Here is a 16,637-nt window from a genome sequence, read left to right as displayed (position 1 = left end):
CAGCTAGTTTCTATCTAGTAACTGTTAATTGCGACATCTAGACTCGATTCAAGGAGTCTCAAAGAAAGGTGACACAAGCTGGATCTTTTGCCCTACCATTTAAAATCCAATAAAAAAGCCATCTAGCTCCTACTGTGTTGTAGCGCAGATAGGACTCTCTCTTTTTAATATCTCACTTTTTTTATGTTCATGTTCATATTCCACAAAATAAAACCTGGACTAACTTTTTGGTGAGTACGGTCCTTTGACCGCTGTTTATGATGTGAGAAATGCTTTGTTATTGTTAGTCAAACTAAAGAAATTGCTCAAGTTGCGAAACTTGTGTTTTGTTTTGTTTTTTAAGTAATCCCATCTGCAGATGTGTACAATGTATGTTGGAATTGTACATGTGTACAATGTATGTTGGAATTATAAAGTCTACACAGAGAAGAGAAATTAACATATGATGGAATCCCAGCACATGCCATTTGAAAATGTATTAATCAAGATTGTAACTAAACAACATATTATTCATTTTAAAAATGATTAGAATGTTAACATCTTTTCCTTTGTGTTTTGTAGCTGTAATGTCTAAATTCCCTATATTTTGTGTTTCACAGAGCTGTTCCCACTGAATCACTTAAAGTCTGTAACCTCTTTCTGCCAAATTGCATACAAGACAAGTATCTCTTACAGCTTTTAAGAAATGCAGACAATATCAGCACCTGGGTTGCTGCTGAAATTGTTACAAGTCATACTTCCAAGGTTTGCTATCATTTTTATTTGGTTATTAAATTAGGCAGTAGTTAGTTATTTGCTATTGTTTACTGCTTCTATATACACAAACCTACACAAAAAGCCTGACACGTGCCTGCCAGTGTGTTGGCAACAGTTTATTGCATTGTTGTTGGCAGATCCGCTTAGTATTTGGATCTGTTCTGGTGGTGGGGTTAAAGACTTTAATAGAAGATAAGAATTCATATACCATGAGACAGCAGATGTTTGACTTTCTGCTATTGAAATGGCCTTCTTATCATTGAAAGACTTTCTGACTAGAACTTTGAGAGGCAGGGTGCTGCAGTTCTGCTGCTATTTTAGCTCAAGTAACAAATCCTAAAACAAAATGTATGTTTTTTTTCCCTAAAGAAAAGGAGTACTTGTGGCACCTTAGAGACTAACCAATTTATTTGAGCATAAGCTTTCGTGAGCTACAGCTCACTTCAAGTCACTTCACCGACGAAGTGAGCTGTAGCTCACAAAAGCTTATGCTCAGATAAATTTGTTAGTCTCTAAGGTGCCACAAGTACTCCTTTTCTTTTTATTAAACATGAAGTCATCTTGTGCATTGGTATTTACGTTCTGAATGTCTTCATCAGAAATCTCTCCAGAGATTAACTTATTAATACAACATTTTCCAAATTAATCATGATAAAGTCAACAGAAACCAGTGGTCCCATAACAACTCGTGGTGGGTGTTGGTAACAACTTTTGTATAAAAATTAGTGGTGACAACAGAGTTCAAGTTCCCAAAGCCTAAGTTTTTATCTGCCAAGCAAATAGCATCACCACTGGCAGTACAAGAAGTACTTAGGCTGTTCTTGATGCTTTAATGGTCAATTCCTTTCTGACCATGATAGTAGACCTGGAACTTAATCTGCCCACGCAGATTAAACCAGTCTAATCCAAATCCAAGTGGTAACCATACATTTAGTGAACATCACTGTGTGCACAGTTTCTTTTCTTTTTATATTGGAGACCTCCCTGGAGCATAAGTCGCCATAAGTGAGAATCATTAAGATAATATCTTCGGGGAAGAGCCAGTTGCTCATTTGTTGGTTTTCTGAAGCTATCGTCTCAATTACCCCTCACCCTCTTACTTCTGAACAGAATATTTCTGTTCTGTCTTTCAATTGGCTATCATGGGAGTATTTTTACTTCTCATGTGAAGAGAGATGAGCACTGATACCTCAGTAGGGGTAGTGTGTAATGTGTCTTAGAACGATAAATTATGGGAGCTCCATCCAGGTCTGCAAATCCACCCCAAAGTGGTAATCCATAAAAATGGGTACCTTCAAAGAACAACAATTACAGGTGAGTAATTACCTCATATTCCTCTGTGTGCAGTCAGAATATTTGTGCAATAAAAAACTCTAGTATAATAACTTTATCATGGACTTTTGATAGCTTCATTAACCTTAAGAGAGTATAAGAGGTTTGTCACCAAACCCCCAAATTGGAATTACATTATAACTGTTACTGTTGTTTTTGTTTGTTTTGCTTGTTTGTCTATGGCACTTCTCGGAAACCTACAAATTGGAGAGCAACTTCTGCTACTTTTGAAAACAAAGCCTGAGATGGGGTATTTTATCAGAATATGGCAGCCATAACATACAGTTCTCTAATCCTCTGTCAATTTTGAGTATAGTATTATTCAGTTGTTGTAATTTAACCAATCAGAATGTAACAAAGTCAGTTTATTTTTGCCAACTTTTAAAATGCTGGTTTATACAATTGGTACTACGCTTGAACACATTTAGATGAGTGATTTTCATTTAGTCACTCACTTGTTCCCAATTGTTTCTGTCCTTTCGCCTCCTTAGAATTAATTATGTCTTCCCAACCAGTTAAGAGTTTTAGGATGAAGAGTTTTACTGGCAGTAGAGTTGCAAGTTGGCCTTTGGACTATGTCCTCAAATGGAAATAAAATGGTATCCAGCTTAAGTTTCTTCATAGCAATTGGCTTCATGTGATGACTCCCAAACATAATATTTGTGTTAGCTCCAGCAAATTACTATTCGTTATTATTTGTATTACCATAATGCCTAAAAGCCCTTGTCATGGCCCAGTGTGATGTAGTAGATTTTAATATATAACTTTATTTTTTCCAGTTGCAGGTGAACTTACTATCAAAATTTCTCCTTCTAGCAAAATCTTGCTATGAACAAAGAAATTTTGCTACCGCAATGCAAATCTTAAGAGGGCTGGAAAATCTTATAGTACGACAGCTACCAGTAAGTGAGGACTTTTGGACTTTTTTCCCCTGTGTAGACATTTTTTTTTTTAGCAAAAGTAAGTGTTCCATTACCAAGATTAATCTGAAAAGATATCAAAGCATTTTATTTACTTTTTTAAGGCTTGGAAAATTTTACCATCAAAAGTGTCTGAAATAATGGAAGAACTCAAGGCTGTTGAGGTACAGTATGAGTCTCTCGTGTGAAATACTTATGTGACACTTCGTTGGTTCTCTTTGCAGGATTGAAGCCAAAACACAGTTTATACTGTATAAAAAATTGTTCCTTGTTTAATTATTTCCACATAAACTCGATTATTTTACAGTTGACTTTTGGGTTTTTCCACCTGCCAAGACCAAAATGCCAACCTGGGCTCTGAAAGTCAAGTTGCATTTTTTTCTGGGTTGCATCTAATTGCCAGAAATTAATATTGTGCAACTAGCACTTAATTAACAATTCTCTTGATGATAGTCAGGGCAGAACAGTTCACTCTCCCACAGGTATGTTGATGCTACAGAGGTAACAGAAGTAAAAATTACTAACAATAGGAGCTGGTTAGAATTTTATAATGAAATTTTGTCTAAATTTGACCTATTGGAAAACTGTTGGGATTTTTTCTGTGAAAAGACTTCAGTTTTCTTCAATTTCCTTTTTTCAATAAAAAGGAAAATTAGACCATAACATAAACATCACAGGTTTGCTGTTCCCAGCCAATGGGAGCTGCAGGAAGCGACAGCCAGGCCCATGCTGCTTTCCGCAGCTCCCTTTAGCCGGGAACAATGAACCACAGCCACTGGGAGCTGCGGGCGGCCATGCAAATAAACAAACGGTATGGCGACCCGCCAGTGGCTTGCCCTGATGGGCCGCAGGTTGCCCACCGCTGCTCTAAGTTCAAGCTCTAGCTGACTTCTAAGGGAGAAAAATGCAAAGGCAGGGATGCTCAAGTCAGAGTCTTACCAAATAGCACCTGGGACTATTTAGCCCAAAACAAAGGCCAGTCTACTTACCCACCAACGGACTCAGTAATACCTCAGTTGTCAGCAGTACCCCAGACTGCTGGTAGTGCTAATAAAATCATCTTGGACATCTTATCTTGCTCCATTATTTAGGCTTTTGATGCAAGGCCTAACCCATTGCCACTTTTTAAAGATGACACATACCAAAAGTTAAATGTTAACACTTTCACTCTAGTATTTTGTAAAACACTGTTTTGAATGACTGAAAACAATGGTGGAGATTTTCAGAGCCAGCTAGGAGATTGGCACCCAGCTCCTATTAATTTCACAGGGAATTATATGGCTGTATCCCCTAGAGCCCTTAGAAAATCTCAACCAACATCTCTCAGTAACTGTCATAACATTTCATCACTAACGTTTTTATATACTTGTGAAATTGAGTTTGCTTAGCCCTAAGGTGCATTCTGTGATTCCACCTATAACATGTTGGCTGAAAATTAGAAATGTTTATTAAGAACTCCATATGGGCTATCTTCTAATTAAAGTAACTTTTGTTCCATACTCTACCTTAATTGAGCTGCCACCAGGTTGATCAAATGCATTATCTCCTTCATCTCTATTTTAATTTCTATACTATACATGAAAAAATTACTGTAAAACAAAAATGTTTGTTAAAGACATAAAACTGAGGACTACTTTATGAAGCCTGCTCTGACATTTATCACGGGCTTTCCTTGTGTAAATTATACCAGGTGTTTTTAAAAAGTGACAGTTTGTGTTTGATGGAAGGAGAGAGATTCAAAACGCTCCCTACAATTCCATCAGCCCATGTTCTGGCCATGCATGTCCAACAGCTTGAAACTGGAGGATTTACTATGACAAATGGAGCTCATAAGTGGACTAAACTTAGGTAATTATTTTAATTATACATATGTCACCTATATTGTCTAGTGAGTCGTAAGAATGTCAGTGTACTTTTGGCAGTTTAAAACACTTCGGTCATTTTGACAACTTATTAAAGAGACAAATACTGTACAAATGGATGCCATGTGCCTTTGAATTTCCTTTTAATGTTTTATTATCAGCACTACAGCAGACTAATGTTTTTCTCTGTTTTCTTTAAAGAAACATTGCAAAAGTTGTGAGCCAGGTTCATGCATTTCAAGAAAATCCCTATACCTTTACTACAGATTTCAAGCTCCAGTCTTACCTCAAACAAAGAATAGCTCATTTTAATGATGCAGACATTTCTGCTTTAGCGGCTGACAACTGTGCCAACTTCCATCAGATACCAGCTGAAAAACATTCCCGAAAAATTCAGGACACATTGCGCAGAATGAAGGCAACATTTCAATAATTGTTTTCATTTTACCTGCATGTTTAATTCTAACTCCAGAGTATAAAACTGGATGAAAATGGCTTTGGCTCCTATATCAATTCCCAAGCAAACACTCGAGTGAAAGTAGTTTTAAAACATTAGCTCTATCTTAAATGGATATATTTCTTATCACAGAATCATAAAATGCTAGCTAATGAAAAATCTTAGACCTAAGCAATGGGAAAAAAGGATGACTTAGTCTCTAGTATGAAAGAATAGTCCATAGATGATGTCAGAAGAGAAGTAATGTGTAAAGATTCGAATGTTTCAACTTTCAGTGCTGTTTTGGCCTAAAAGAATTCAAATTATAATTGACAAAACATAGATTATTTTTTTTATGTAAGCACTGTACATTTGTATCCTGTTGCTACGTATTTGATTTTATGGATATAGAGCCTCTGCTAGCCTTACATTTTTGATGGGTTTTGCTTTTGTCTTAGTTTTACATTATGAATGTCAAAACTAAACTCTTGATTTTGAGTGATGGAGAATCTTCCCATTGGACATCGAGACAGAATAAGTAAAAAGGGAAACACTGCACTGTGTATTTTTAATGCCCTTGAGCCAGCCTATCTCCATATAAAACTCAGATCTGAATCAACATTTTACCACTGTGTTGACCTGCTTCTGCCTTCATGGCCTAATGAAGAGAGTAATTTTTAAGGTTTGCTTGCTTCGTCTCCAGTTGTGATAAGTAATAGTTGTAAAATTTGTATGTGAATTTACATGAACATCATTATGCCTTGTGCTGAGGTTACTTTCCTAGTATTGTAATGTTCAAAAGTATGATAATACAAAATAACTTTGCATCAAGTTTGTAATTGCATTATGCCAAAAGTTGGTATTTATAATATTTTTGCAGCGAGCTGTGCTTATAAAATACTCTGGCAATGAAATGTGGTGCTATAGCTAGAAAGTTCATTGAGGTACCCCAGGCTTATGCAAAATATCTAAAATGTTAGCTTTATCAACAAGATACAGACAAGTATTTCTGTATTGTTTTCAGAGGGGTGGGGTCTTAATGTTACCAAAAAAACCAGCTAAAATATACAAGTAAAATGCATTTCTCAGATGATAAACTGGTGGTGTCAGAACTGTTTCAAAAAGGAGAAACATCCTGTTGAATTCCCTGGAAATACTCTTGTAATTGGGGTGTTCTCCTGGTCATGTTGACTGTAATGACATTTATTCTGTATTTTTTAGAAAGACTTAAGATCTTTAGCTACAGAAGAAAATGGCTTACTACTACGAAATTGGGAGATGCACACTTGTCGTATTTTGTAAATTGTAACACCCTGTTGCTGCTGAATTTGTAAATATTCAACAGAAAATGCATGTGCTTGTGTTAAGTTGTGGTTTGTGTCCAATGTTGAAGAGAAAAAGATCCCAATCTGATAGCAATATATGATCACCAACTTCCTGCTCCCTTTTTCCCCAGTCAGACACAGGTGTGCTAATTCTTTCCATTAACTACTACAATTATTTCTTCACACTGTGATGTATTTTCAATGCAAGGCCAAATTTGTGCTCTGTTACTGGTGTAACTGAGAACACCTCTGTCTGTGATCAGGGAGTTTTTGCATAAATCTTTGTCATTAAGAAGCAATTCTGTGAATCCTGAATCACAGCTAAAGAAGTAAAATTTGTTGCTATCTTTTGATTGTGTTCATACAATATATTTGCAACATACGAAGTACTGTAGTTTGAAGTATTCTTACATTACTACAGTATATGAAGAAAGATGGCAATGACAGATGCAAATTGCCAGAAAAATCTTTTTAAAATATATTATCTATCTTATTTTAATCTGTTCTTAATTATCTTTAGTTGTTGGCTTTTTCTCAATCAAAAAGCTGCCATCCACTTAAAAGCTACATCTTGCCAGAGCAAAACAGCAGTCCATAAAGTGATTGAAGCTCCATCAGTGTGAAGGGCTCAGATGGTTTAGTTGATGCATTTTTATACAACCAGAAGTTTGCTATGGTCAGTCAGATTATTGTAAACTATTTTGTATTTATTTAGCAACTATATTTTTAAAAGACGAAGTGTGCTCTGCACCTGTGTGAGCAAGTTAATATTTCAGTTAAAACCTTTACCTGTACTTATATTGACTACTATGCCAAGGAAATATTGTGTTTGTTCCGTGAAAATGACTGATACTATTCAAGCATCTAAAACTCATTTCATACCTTCTACATATTGCTTCAATCTATGACACTTTGTATTGCTATAAATGTATAGAATTACTCTTGCAGTACTTTTATATGGTAGAAAGTTATGTTCTTGCCAATCAGATATTAAACTTTTAGATTTTGTATTTAATAAAGATATCATCATCCCAAAATCAGAAATAAAATATTTAATGTAAATAAAAATTGCTGAAAATCATTGTTTCACAGGGAAACTGCTCTTTGGACATTACTATAAGCAAATTGCCTATATGTTGCATGACAGTTTTTCAAATAAAACTGTTTCTATCCAGGTTTCATTTAGTTGTACTGCTTGTTGTTGACATAAATACATGACTGATTTGTAGGCTGGAATGAGCCAAAGTTTTCTCTCTTACGTGGTACAGTTCCCACTCACGTGAACTCTCTGACTTCAATAGAAATTGCACCTGTGTAACTGAAAGCAGAATTTGAACGTCCTGTCCAAGGAATAATTTCTACGCTCCTTACTTAGGCAAAACTCTCATATAAATCAATGAGAAATTTGCCTAAGGACAATAGGATCTGCTCCTACATTCCCTTCCCAATCCTGGCGAAGTTACACGTGTCTATCCCCACCAAGTGAGATTAAATAAAGCCAAAGCCTTTAAAATTGCAGATTGTCAACTCATTAAAATTCTCTACCATACTTTACATGCTAAGAGAAAGCAATAAATATACTCCTAAAGTTCACAACATAAAACTAATTAGTTAATGGCTCTATTACCAAAATATATAGGACCAAATCTTCCAGTGTCACACAGTTGCTTTGTGCTGTGCTACTGGCAGAATCTGGCCCTAAAGCTAAGTTAACTGACGGGCTCCACAAGCTGAAGGGAGATAGTTCCATGATGTAGAGCCAGTGTAGAGGCTTTTACACCACTCCCCCAAGCCTGCTGGTCACATAAAATGGACAAGAAGGTGTGGCCAGAGGAAAGTGAGAGAGGTCAGGACCTCCCTGCGCTATGATGATCCCCAGTTGTGTTTTCAGCCCTTTGTGGCTGTTACATAGGGAATGTCTACATTGCAGAAATGCCCATGGCTGGCCTGTGTCAGCTGATTCTGGACTGTGGGGCTACAGAGCTGTTGAATTACAGTGTAGATGGTCCAGCTGGAGCCCAGGCTCTGGGACTCCATGAGTGGGGAGAGTCCCAGAGCCCAGGCTCCAGCCTGAGCCCGACCATCTACTCCACAATTACAGAGCCCCAGAGCCCGATCAGCCACAGGTGTTTAATTGCACTGTAGACTTACGCATACGTTACAGCAGTCTTCAGGCTAGCTGTGTGCTGGTGTAATTCCCTTGATTTCCAGGTAGTTACTCCAGACTTACTCCAGTGTAAGTCAGAGGTAGATTAAGCCCCAGAAACCCAGGAACACACTGCATTTGTGCAATAAAAACTCAAAAATAGGACACATTAAATATTGAACCCAAAGTCTGTGTGACCTGAAGCTGTTTAATAAAAATACTAGAAAAATCATTTGAAATCTATGCCTGGGAATTTTGTGTGTGTGTGTGTGTGCGCGCACAAATTGCAGGTAGTCTCCTGCAGGATTTTGTGATTCTTAAATGGAGCAAATTCTTTATATAACCTGACTGAGATTTTTGCTTTTCTGTTTTTTCTACTTTGTTCCTCCTGTTTTTAATTGGTTTCAGGGGTTCTATTTTGGCTCCTGTTTTTGGTTTTTTATATAACACACAGGCTTAATGCAGTATGGAACCCATTTCTGAATGTCACATTGAAAAATCTACAATTATTTGAGGAAAACAAATAGTAATTTTGCAGTGCTGAATATGCACTTTAAACATACAATGGATATATGCATTGACTATAATGGTGGTGGGATCAGGGTGAAGGTATTCTTCCTACACTTGCGTGATTGTAGTAATTTGTAATGTGTGGAATGCTCAAGCACCTAAGGAACTTTTCCATCACATCTTTTTTTCTTTCAATTGAAGAGATTAGTTCAGATCTTGTGTTCCTGTGATTAAAACAATAACAAAACACTTTTAAAGGCCAATTAGTACTTTAAAGGACTCTCCAGGCTTTTGGAAATGAAGTTAATGACAGAAATCTATCAGTCTTGGGATTAATAGGGCACTAATATCCAAGCACAAGTTGTCTCCCCAACCCCTGCAAAAGGGGAGGGGAAGCATAACCTTAAAAAACGAATTATCAAAAATGTAACTTTTGTAAAGGAAAAGTCCCTTCAGCATTCAAAGGAAGTAATTTCATTGTATTGCATTTAATGCTGTGAACTGGTATCTCTCTACCACTAGTAGGAGGCTGTGCTGGATATCTTGGGATGGAGTTTGGTTCAGGACTAGCAGAGTGGTAGGTTTAAGAGCTGTGTGTGTGTGATACATATTTCTCCATGCAAATGACTTTGTTTTTTCATGGTCAAGAATGCAAATGTAAAAAACTGAAGAAATTCTCAATTAGTTATCTACACTCTACTTAATTCTCACACCAACATCTGCATTACAGTAGTCTTTCTTTACATGATGACACAACATATACATAGTAATACACAAATCTGTTTTACTGGATTTTATTGCTTGCTAAATAAATAAATGTCGCTTTACCCAGTGCTAAGTGATCTTGCAATGAAAGCCCATATGAGTACTAATGGGTGAACTTCTTCTATTAAGCGTGGGAGGCTTCATTTAGTTTTGAAGTGATTTCACATTCAGATTTAATTCACTCTTGTGGACTGGGTCTTTTGTGGTTCAACCTAGTCAACCTCCTGTTGGGAGGTCCTGAATCAGAGGGGTTGAAGAGCTTGTCTGCTTTGGCCTGGCTGCATTTATTCTGGCAACCTCCATCTCATTAAACCGTGACATCTGTCATCTCCAGGAGTTTTCTAGAGAGAGAAAAGTTGGTAAGGTAATATCTTTTATTGGACCAACTTCTCACCCACCTTGTCTCTGATATCCTGGGACCAACATGGCTACAATGAAACTGCATATAACAATGGAGTTTTCTTGAGGCAGGGTCTTTAGCTTCTCGTGCAGTAGTTTTTGGAAAAGGCTATATGCTTTCCAACTGCTGTTGGATGACCATCCTCTTTTATAAGCTGCAGTGAGCACTCACCCTGCTGCTGCCCAGTTATGAATCTGGTATAATTTGTATGACATCCCTGGACTGATAAACAAGCACATATGGTAAGTGGGAAAGCCTAGAAACATAGGAATTGCATGCTGTTTCAGGCCAGTAGTATATCTAATGTAGTACATTGTCTAACTGCTGCACCAGTCCCCCTGCCCAAAAAACAAAACAAGAAACGTAGATAAGGCCTTAGTAATTTGTCCCCCAAGCATTATAGCGGAACAGGGAATTGAACCCTGTTATCGAAATCTGTCCAGTGCCCTATGCACATGTCTATCCTTTTATTCTAATTTTCCTCTTTCATGTTTTAATGTTGGTCTTCACTAGTGGGAGGGAACCATTGTGTAAGCTGACTTGATTCTTCACAGCTTAGTACCAACACAATAAAATGTAGTAAGGAAGCATAGATTGCAATTCTTGAGCAGGGACAAGGAGGGACTGTGAGCCTGAACATTGTAATATCTGGAAAATGTGTGTTCTTTCATGGCTTGCCTACACTTAAAATGCTACATGTGCCTCTGCAGAGCTTCAGTGTAGACACAAGTTACTCCAGTGGGAAGGATTCTTCTGTCAGCATAGATAATCCACCTCCATGATAGGCCATAGCTAGGCCAATGGAAGAACTCTTCCATTGACCTAGTGCTGTCTACTTGGGGATTTAGGTTGTCTACCCAGCTCAGGGGTATGGATTTTTCACACCCTTGAGCAACTTTGTTATGCCTACCTAATTTTCTAGTATAGACCAGACCTTAAAGTCCCTTGCTTCACAGAATAAATCAAGGTAAACTCTTGCAAATAGCATTATCACTAAAGATGTAAAGTCCACCTCTGATGCACATGGTCTCCATAACAATGAGAACAGGAATCCTTGCTTTGTCCATCCTATTCAGCTTGATTAGGAGTAAATTTAAAAGTACAGTTGGACTATTTATATGCTAATAGTAAACACAGTCAATCTAAGGTCCCATCCACAAATAAACACTCCTGCCCGGACTTCAGTTACAATATAGTAAAAGAATAGCATTGTTTTTGCAGTGGTCTTGGTATCAGACCTTATGTTAATTCCTTACCTCAGTAATGCTATGGCTCTAGAAAGTCCATCATGTTTAACAGTGCTCTCAGTGGGTTCCCTGATAGCATATTCTCTGCAGTGTAGATGGGACCCAAGAAGCATTCAGCTGCAGTCATGAATTTTTTGTAATTTCATTCTCTTCTAACCTTTTCAATTTCAAGGAGGGCTTTTGCTTTGCAGTTTTTTCGTTGTTGCCTAGAATTGAGTCAAAATAATTAAAATGTCAGAATAGAAGAGCTGGGGTTGGATTTTTGGGTCCATGGATGTTTTGCCCATGCAACAGATGGGATATGAGGGTCCATGACCTGTAATCTAAAAACAACAATTTCCTGTGGATAAAGCATTTGAGCAGAGAGACAGTAGAAAAAAAGGGCACACGCATGCAGACAGGATGCTGGAATCGGGTGAGGCCCATGAAAGGAAAAGGGCGACTGAATTTAGGATCTCTGGAGAGAAAATGCTGAATTCCTTATACCTCCTACAACTTGTCAACCCAGGGTTAATGACAAACTTAACCCAGTTGTCGAATGCCTTTGTTCAATATTTAGTTCCTCCCCCTATGCTTACAGTTTTTTCTTATTATGAATTTCCTTCTAAATATTCTGTTATACAAGCAGTTGGAAAAGGTGAAATTTTTTGAAGTTCCCTATTCTTGCAGTAGGTACTGAAGAACTGAATATATTTACGAGCCAGTTTCACAACGGCTACAGCAGCAGCACGTTCTCCCCCCAAATCCTGCTCTGTGTGGCAATATTTTCTGTATGTGAGCATGTGTTCTAGTCAGAAGGTGTCACTAGAGAGCCTTGCCTCATAGCTTTTTCAAAACTGTTAAAATGCAACATAGGACTACCCCATAACCAGTACGGAACAAAAAGTGTCTGACCTTCCCAGTGTCAGGCTAAAATCCCTCAATTAAAAAAGAAAACCTGCTGCTGTCTAATTTTGTTAATTTCCATTTTAAAATGAAATATTAAATACAATTCTAATCATGACCACTTTAATGTTTATAGGGCTATGCCACATAATTGCATGGTTAAAAGTGTGCAAATTACCTCCCTGCCTATTGCTTTTTTAAAGCACTTATTGCCATATATCAATAATGAGACTAGTCAAAATAAGGAGGCAATGACAACTTTTGGGGGAACACTGGAACAAGATGGCAAATTATAGGTATAGCATATAGTGGTGCTCATAGTTAAGTCACTTCTCTCTCCCCATTATAACTTTTTCTCTTAGTTTGGCTGTACCTTTCTCAGGACATGTCTATGGCACACACTTCTGCCAGCAGACCTATGTCAGTCAGGATCCCTGACTGACTTAGCTATGCTGGCAAAATTCTTGGTGTAGGTACAGTTATACCAGCTTTCAGAGTAACAGCCGTGTTAGTCTGTATTCGCAAAAAGAAAAGGAGTACTTGTGGCACCGTAGAGACTAACCAATTTATTTGAGCATAAGGCTCAACCCTCCATTGTGCAATGCATGCGTAACACTGTGTCTTCGCCCATGATTGTCCCTGAGGCTCCCCCACAGGTGCAGCAATTAGGGTTACCAACCCTCCAGAATTATCCTGGAGTCTCCAGGAACTAAAGATTAATCTTATTTAAAGATTAATGCCACGTGATAAAATCTCCAGGAATATCTCCAACCAAAATTGGCAACCCTAGGAGCAATCTACCCATACACTAATAAAATGCAGGAATGGGGCCTTAAGGTGTACTGGCTTGTGCTGAAATGTGTCATGTCAGGAGGCTGGATTTGTCTGACAAAAAGGGTCATTCTTTTTCCAGAGTTACTTGATTGTAAAATAGCGGGGTGTTTCCCTGTAAAAAAAAAAAAAAAAAAAAAAAAAAGAACACACATGCAACACCACGTGTGCACGTGCACATGCTGTGGAAGTGTTTGTAGCACAAAAGGCTGGCTCCATTACTCATATTACATTTTTTTCGCATTCTTTACCAGCTTCTGCAAGCAAATGCTGCCACTTGCCTGCTGCTGTAAATTAACTTTTGCTGCCTTCAAAATAAAATATTCAAAGTGTTTGCAGATAACAGCAGTAAATTTACACCTATTATTAGCAATTCCCTAACACATACTGAAATGCAAAACAAACATTGTTGGTTGGTGCTTTTTGTGCATCTGTCTTGAAAGAAAATATATATAGTCTATGTTTGTTCTTTCCTTTCTCTTCCCACCCTTCACTCCTTTTTTCTTTCCCTCTTTTAGATTTTTTTTTCCCTTTTCCCTCACTGGCTGCAGTGGTTTGGTGATTGTTGTTGCATGCTTTTGTTGTTCTCTCTAACACTGAATTCAGTTTACATAATTATTGGTCTCTATTCCCTGCTCCCAGACACCCCTTCTTCCCTCATTAAGTATTTTTTCTCTTCACTACAGAAGCCTAGGAGCTCCATGTGTGGTTCCTCTTCAACCATCACTGAACTGCAGGTATTCATGCCTTTCCTTCTCCTGAACCCAAGGTGCCTCTTATGTTCTCTTCAGCCCCTATAACCTAATCTCACTATAGGAGGGAGTGTCTCTTCAGACCTAGAGATGTTGTGGGTCTGAAACCCCCATGCATACCAGACTTTTCTCAGCAGGCGGGGCTATAGGGCTGCAGGAGCAGACTGCCAAAGCTTCAGGTTTTCTATAGCTACTGGGGGATGAGTATAGAGTGACCAGGAGGGTCAATAATAGTGAGAAACTTCTGAAAAATGTCCCTAGCGCAGACAAGGCAGATGAGCAGGGTTGTAGCAACAAACAGGAGTGTTTAACAAGGTTGAAGGTGACCCAAAAAAGTAAAATAAAATCAGGCTTGTATTCCTTTATACTATATCAAAAAGAGGGGAAGAGCAGTGGCTGAAAGGTTTTCTATTCCCCCCCAGAAAAAGAGAAAGAGGGCAGAGATGTTTTAAAATGTGTCCACTAGAGTCTCGGGTCTTGAAGACCTTGACACACTATACTGCAGACTGTAGAAGTAGTTAAATGTATGGCATTGCAAGAGACAAATCCTGAGCACAGTGGGGTTTTGTCAGTCTGTTTATAACATATGGGGGGCTCAGAGGGGGGTTAACGCTTATTTAATTCAAATGCCTAAAGAACAGTTGGATGAAAAGATATCTGTGATAAAGTTCCAACACTTCTGCTTATTCATTTCAGGTGTGGGTGGTTGCCAGAAATGCCCTTGAGTCCCCCCCGCCCTCCCGCAATTCCAAGTATGGGTAGTTTTGACATTGCTCAAGAGAGTGAATGAGTGGGAGGAGATAATTGGAAGAGGAAATAGAAACAGAATATGGTAAGAAAGAGAAAAGAATGGGTGGGAGGTGGGGAACCAGAAGAAAAAAATGGAGTGAAGACAAGTGAAAGCAAGAAAGATGAGAAAAATGAACTAGAAAGATAAAAGGAAGGTAAAAATGTATTTTCATTTCATATGGCTATATGCTAGCCTATGATTTACGGGCAGCTCAAGGATAAGATTTATCACTGGGGAGAGAAGAGAAGAGTCAATAAAATGTTTTAATCTATAGGACCAATGCAATTTAAAACAGCGCTGGCTGGTATAGACCAACATGGGCACAGGGAGTGATAAATGACCTAAGGAGTGCCAGATCTGGTCGCATGCTCTATTGCTGACTTCCTGTTGCTCAAATGCGAGTTCTAAACTCAAGAAAAATAAAAATTAATACTTTTTTTTAGGAGCTGAAAGAGGAAAGTTACTTTCAGGGGTGACAAATGTGTTACTAACTGCACAGCTATATTTTTGTGTAATAATCTTTTTTTAAAAGGCAGTAGGGTGAGTAACTAAAGAGTATCTTTAATGTTATTCAAGCCACCAGGAGGATCTATCTTAAGGTACTTTGCTAAATGTAATTTTAGAAGAATTTGTCATGGAAACTTTGATCCTTCAGCAAAGACTGGCAAAACAAAGCAACCAACCACCACCTTGATTTAACATATTAGCTGAAGGAAGACTCTTTTTGTTATCCCTTATAAAAGATGTCAGAGGATGAAAGTGAAATGTGTGGTCTCTTATTCAAATTCCTAGTCCATGTCCTCTGAATTGGTGATAGACCGGGTGGGATTTTTGTGTGTAAGCTTCCTTTTGTAGATACATCTGATGTTACCATCTGGAAACCATTCTAGGTAGAACCCAGTTCCTAATGCATGGATGTGCACACAGCAATTAAGCCTTGTGTGTATCAGGAAATGGATCCATTTCTGACAATTGTTTTCTTGCTGACTGGTTCCCCCTGAGTCAGCACTGAAATTGTTTAATTGGTAGTCTAGACACACAGAAACTAACTCCATGATTTTGACACTATATGGAAAACAGATTTGTCCTGGCTATGTGCTAGCATAGAAGCTCTGTCTGCTCCTGTCCCCCCACCCCCAACTACACAACAATAACAGTGTTTAAATACTGTGTTAGCCCAAGCATGTTATAGCTTTTCTTTTTTCTTTGCAGTTTAAACAAAAAAATGCTTGCTACTTTAAAGGAAGTGGTGGATTCTCTGTCTTCTGATGTATTCAAATCAAGACTGGATATCTTTCTGGAAGATAGGCTTTAGCTAAACCCAAGTTTCTGGGTTCAGTGCAGGAGCCACTGGGTAAAATTTAATGGCCTATGATATACACAAGGTCAGACTAGATCAGTGGTTCTCAACCAGGAGTACGTGTACTCCTAGGGGTACTTAGAGGTCTTCCAGGAAGTACATCAACTCATCTAGTTATTTGCCTAGTTTTACAACAGGCTGGATAAAAAGCACTAGCAAAGTCAGTACAAACTAAAATTTCATAGACAATTTGTTTATACTGCTCTATATACTATACACTGATTTATTTTATAATTATATGGTATAAATTAGAAAGTAAGCAATAATGTGTTGTGACACTTTTGTATTTTTATGACTGATTTTGTAAGTTTTTAAGTGAG

General features: G+C 38.0%; 1 protein-coding gene across 1 annotated transcript in view; it reads left to right on the top strand.

The window, feature by feature from the left end:
• The window catches only part of KNDC1 (kinase non-catalytic C-lobe domain containing 1), a 120,052-nt gene extending 112,250 nt beyond the window's left edge, over nt 1-7,802 (top strand). Inside the window, exons 26-30 of the mRNA XM_074959106.1 lie at nt 600-744; nt 2,868-2,990; nt 3,113-3,172; nt 4,699-4,856; nt 5,072-7,802. Coding sequence (XP_074815207.1) covers nt 600-744; nt 2,868-2,990; nt 3,113-3,172; nt 4,699-4,856; nt 5,072-5,303 — 718 coding nt within the window. The 3' untranslated portion in view covers nt 5,304-7,802. The remainder of the gene's footprint in view (nt 1-599; nt 745-2,867; nt 2,991-3,112; nt 3,173-4,698; nt 4,857-5,071) is intronic.
• The last annotated feature ends 8,835 nt before the right edge of the window (nt 7,803-16,637 follow it).

Source organism: Natator depressus, chromosome 7 (assembly GCF_965152275.1).
Source record: "Natator depressus isolate rNatDep1 chromosome 7, rNatDep2.hap1, whole genome shotgun sequence".
Taxonomy (NCBI): Eukaryota; Metazoa; Chordata; order Testudines; family Cheloniidae; genus Natator; species Natator depressus.
Note: the sequence above shows the minus strand (reverse complement) of the source record. Positions and strands in the feature narration are given on the sequence as shown.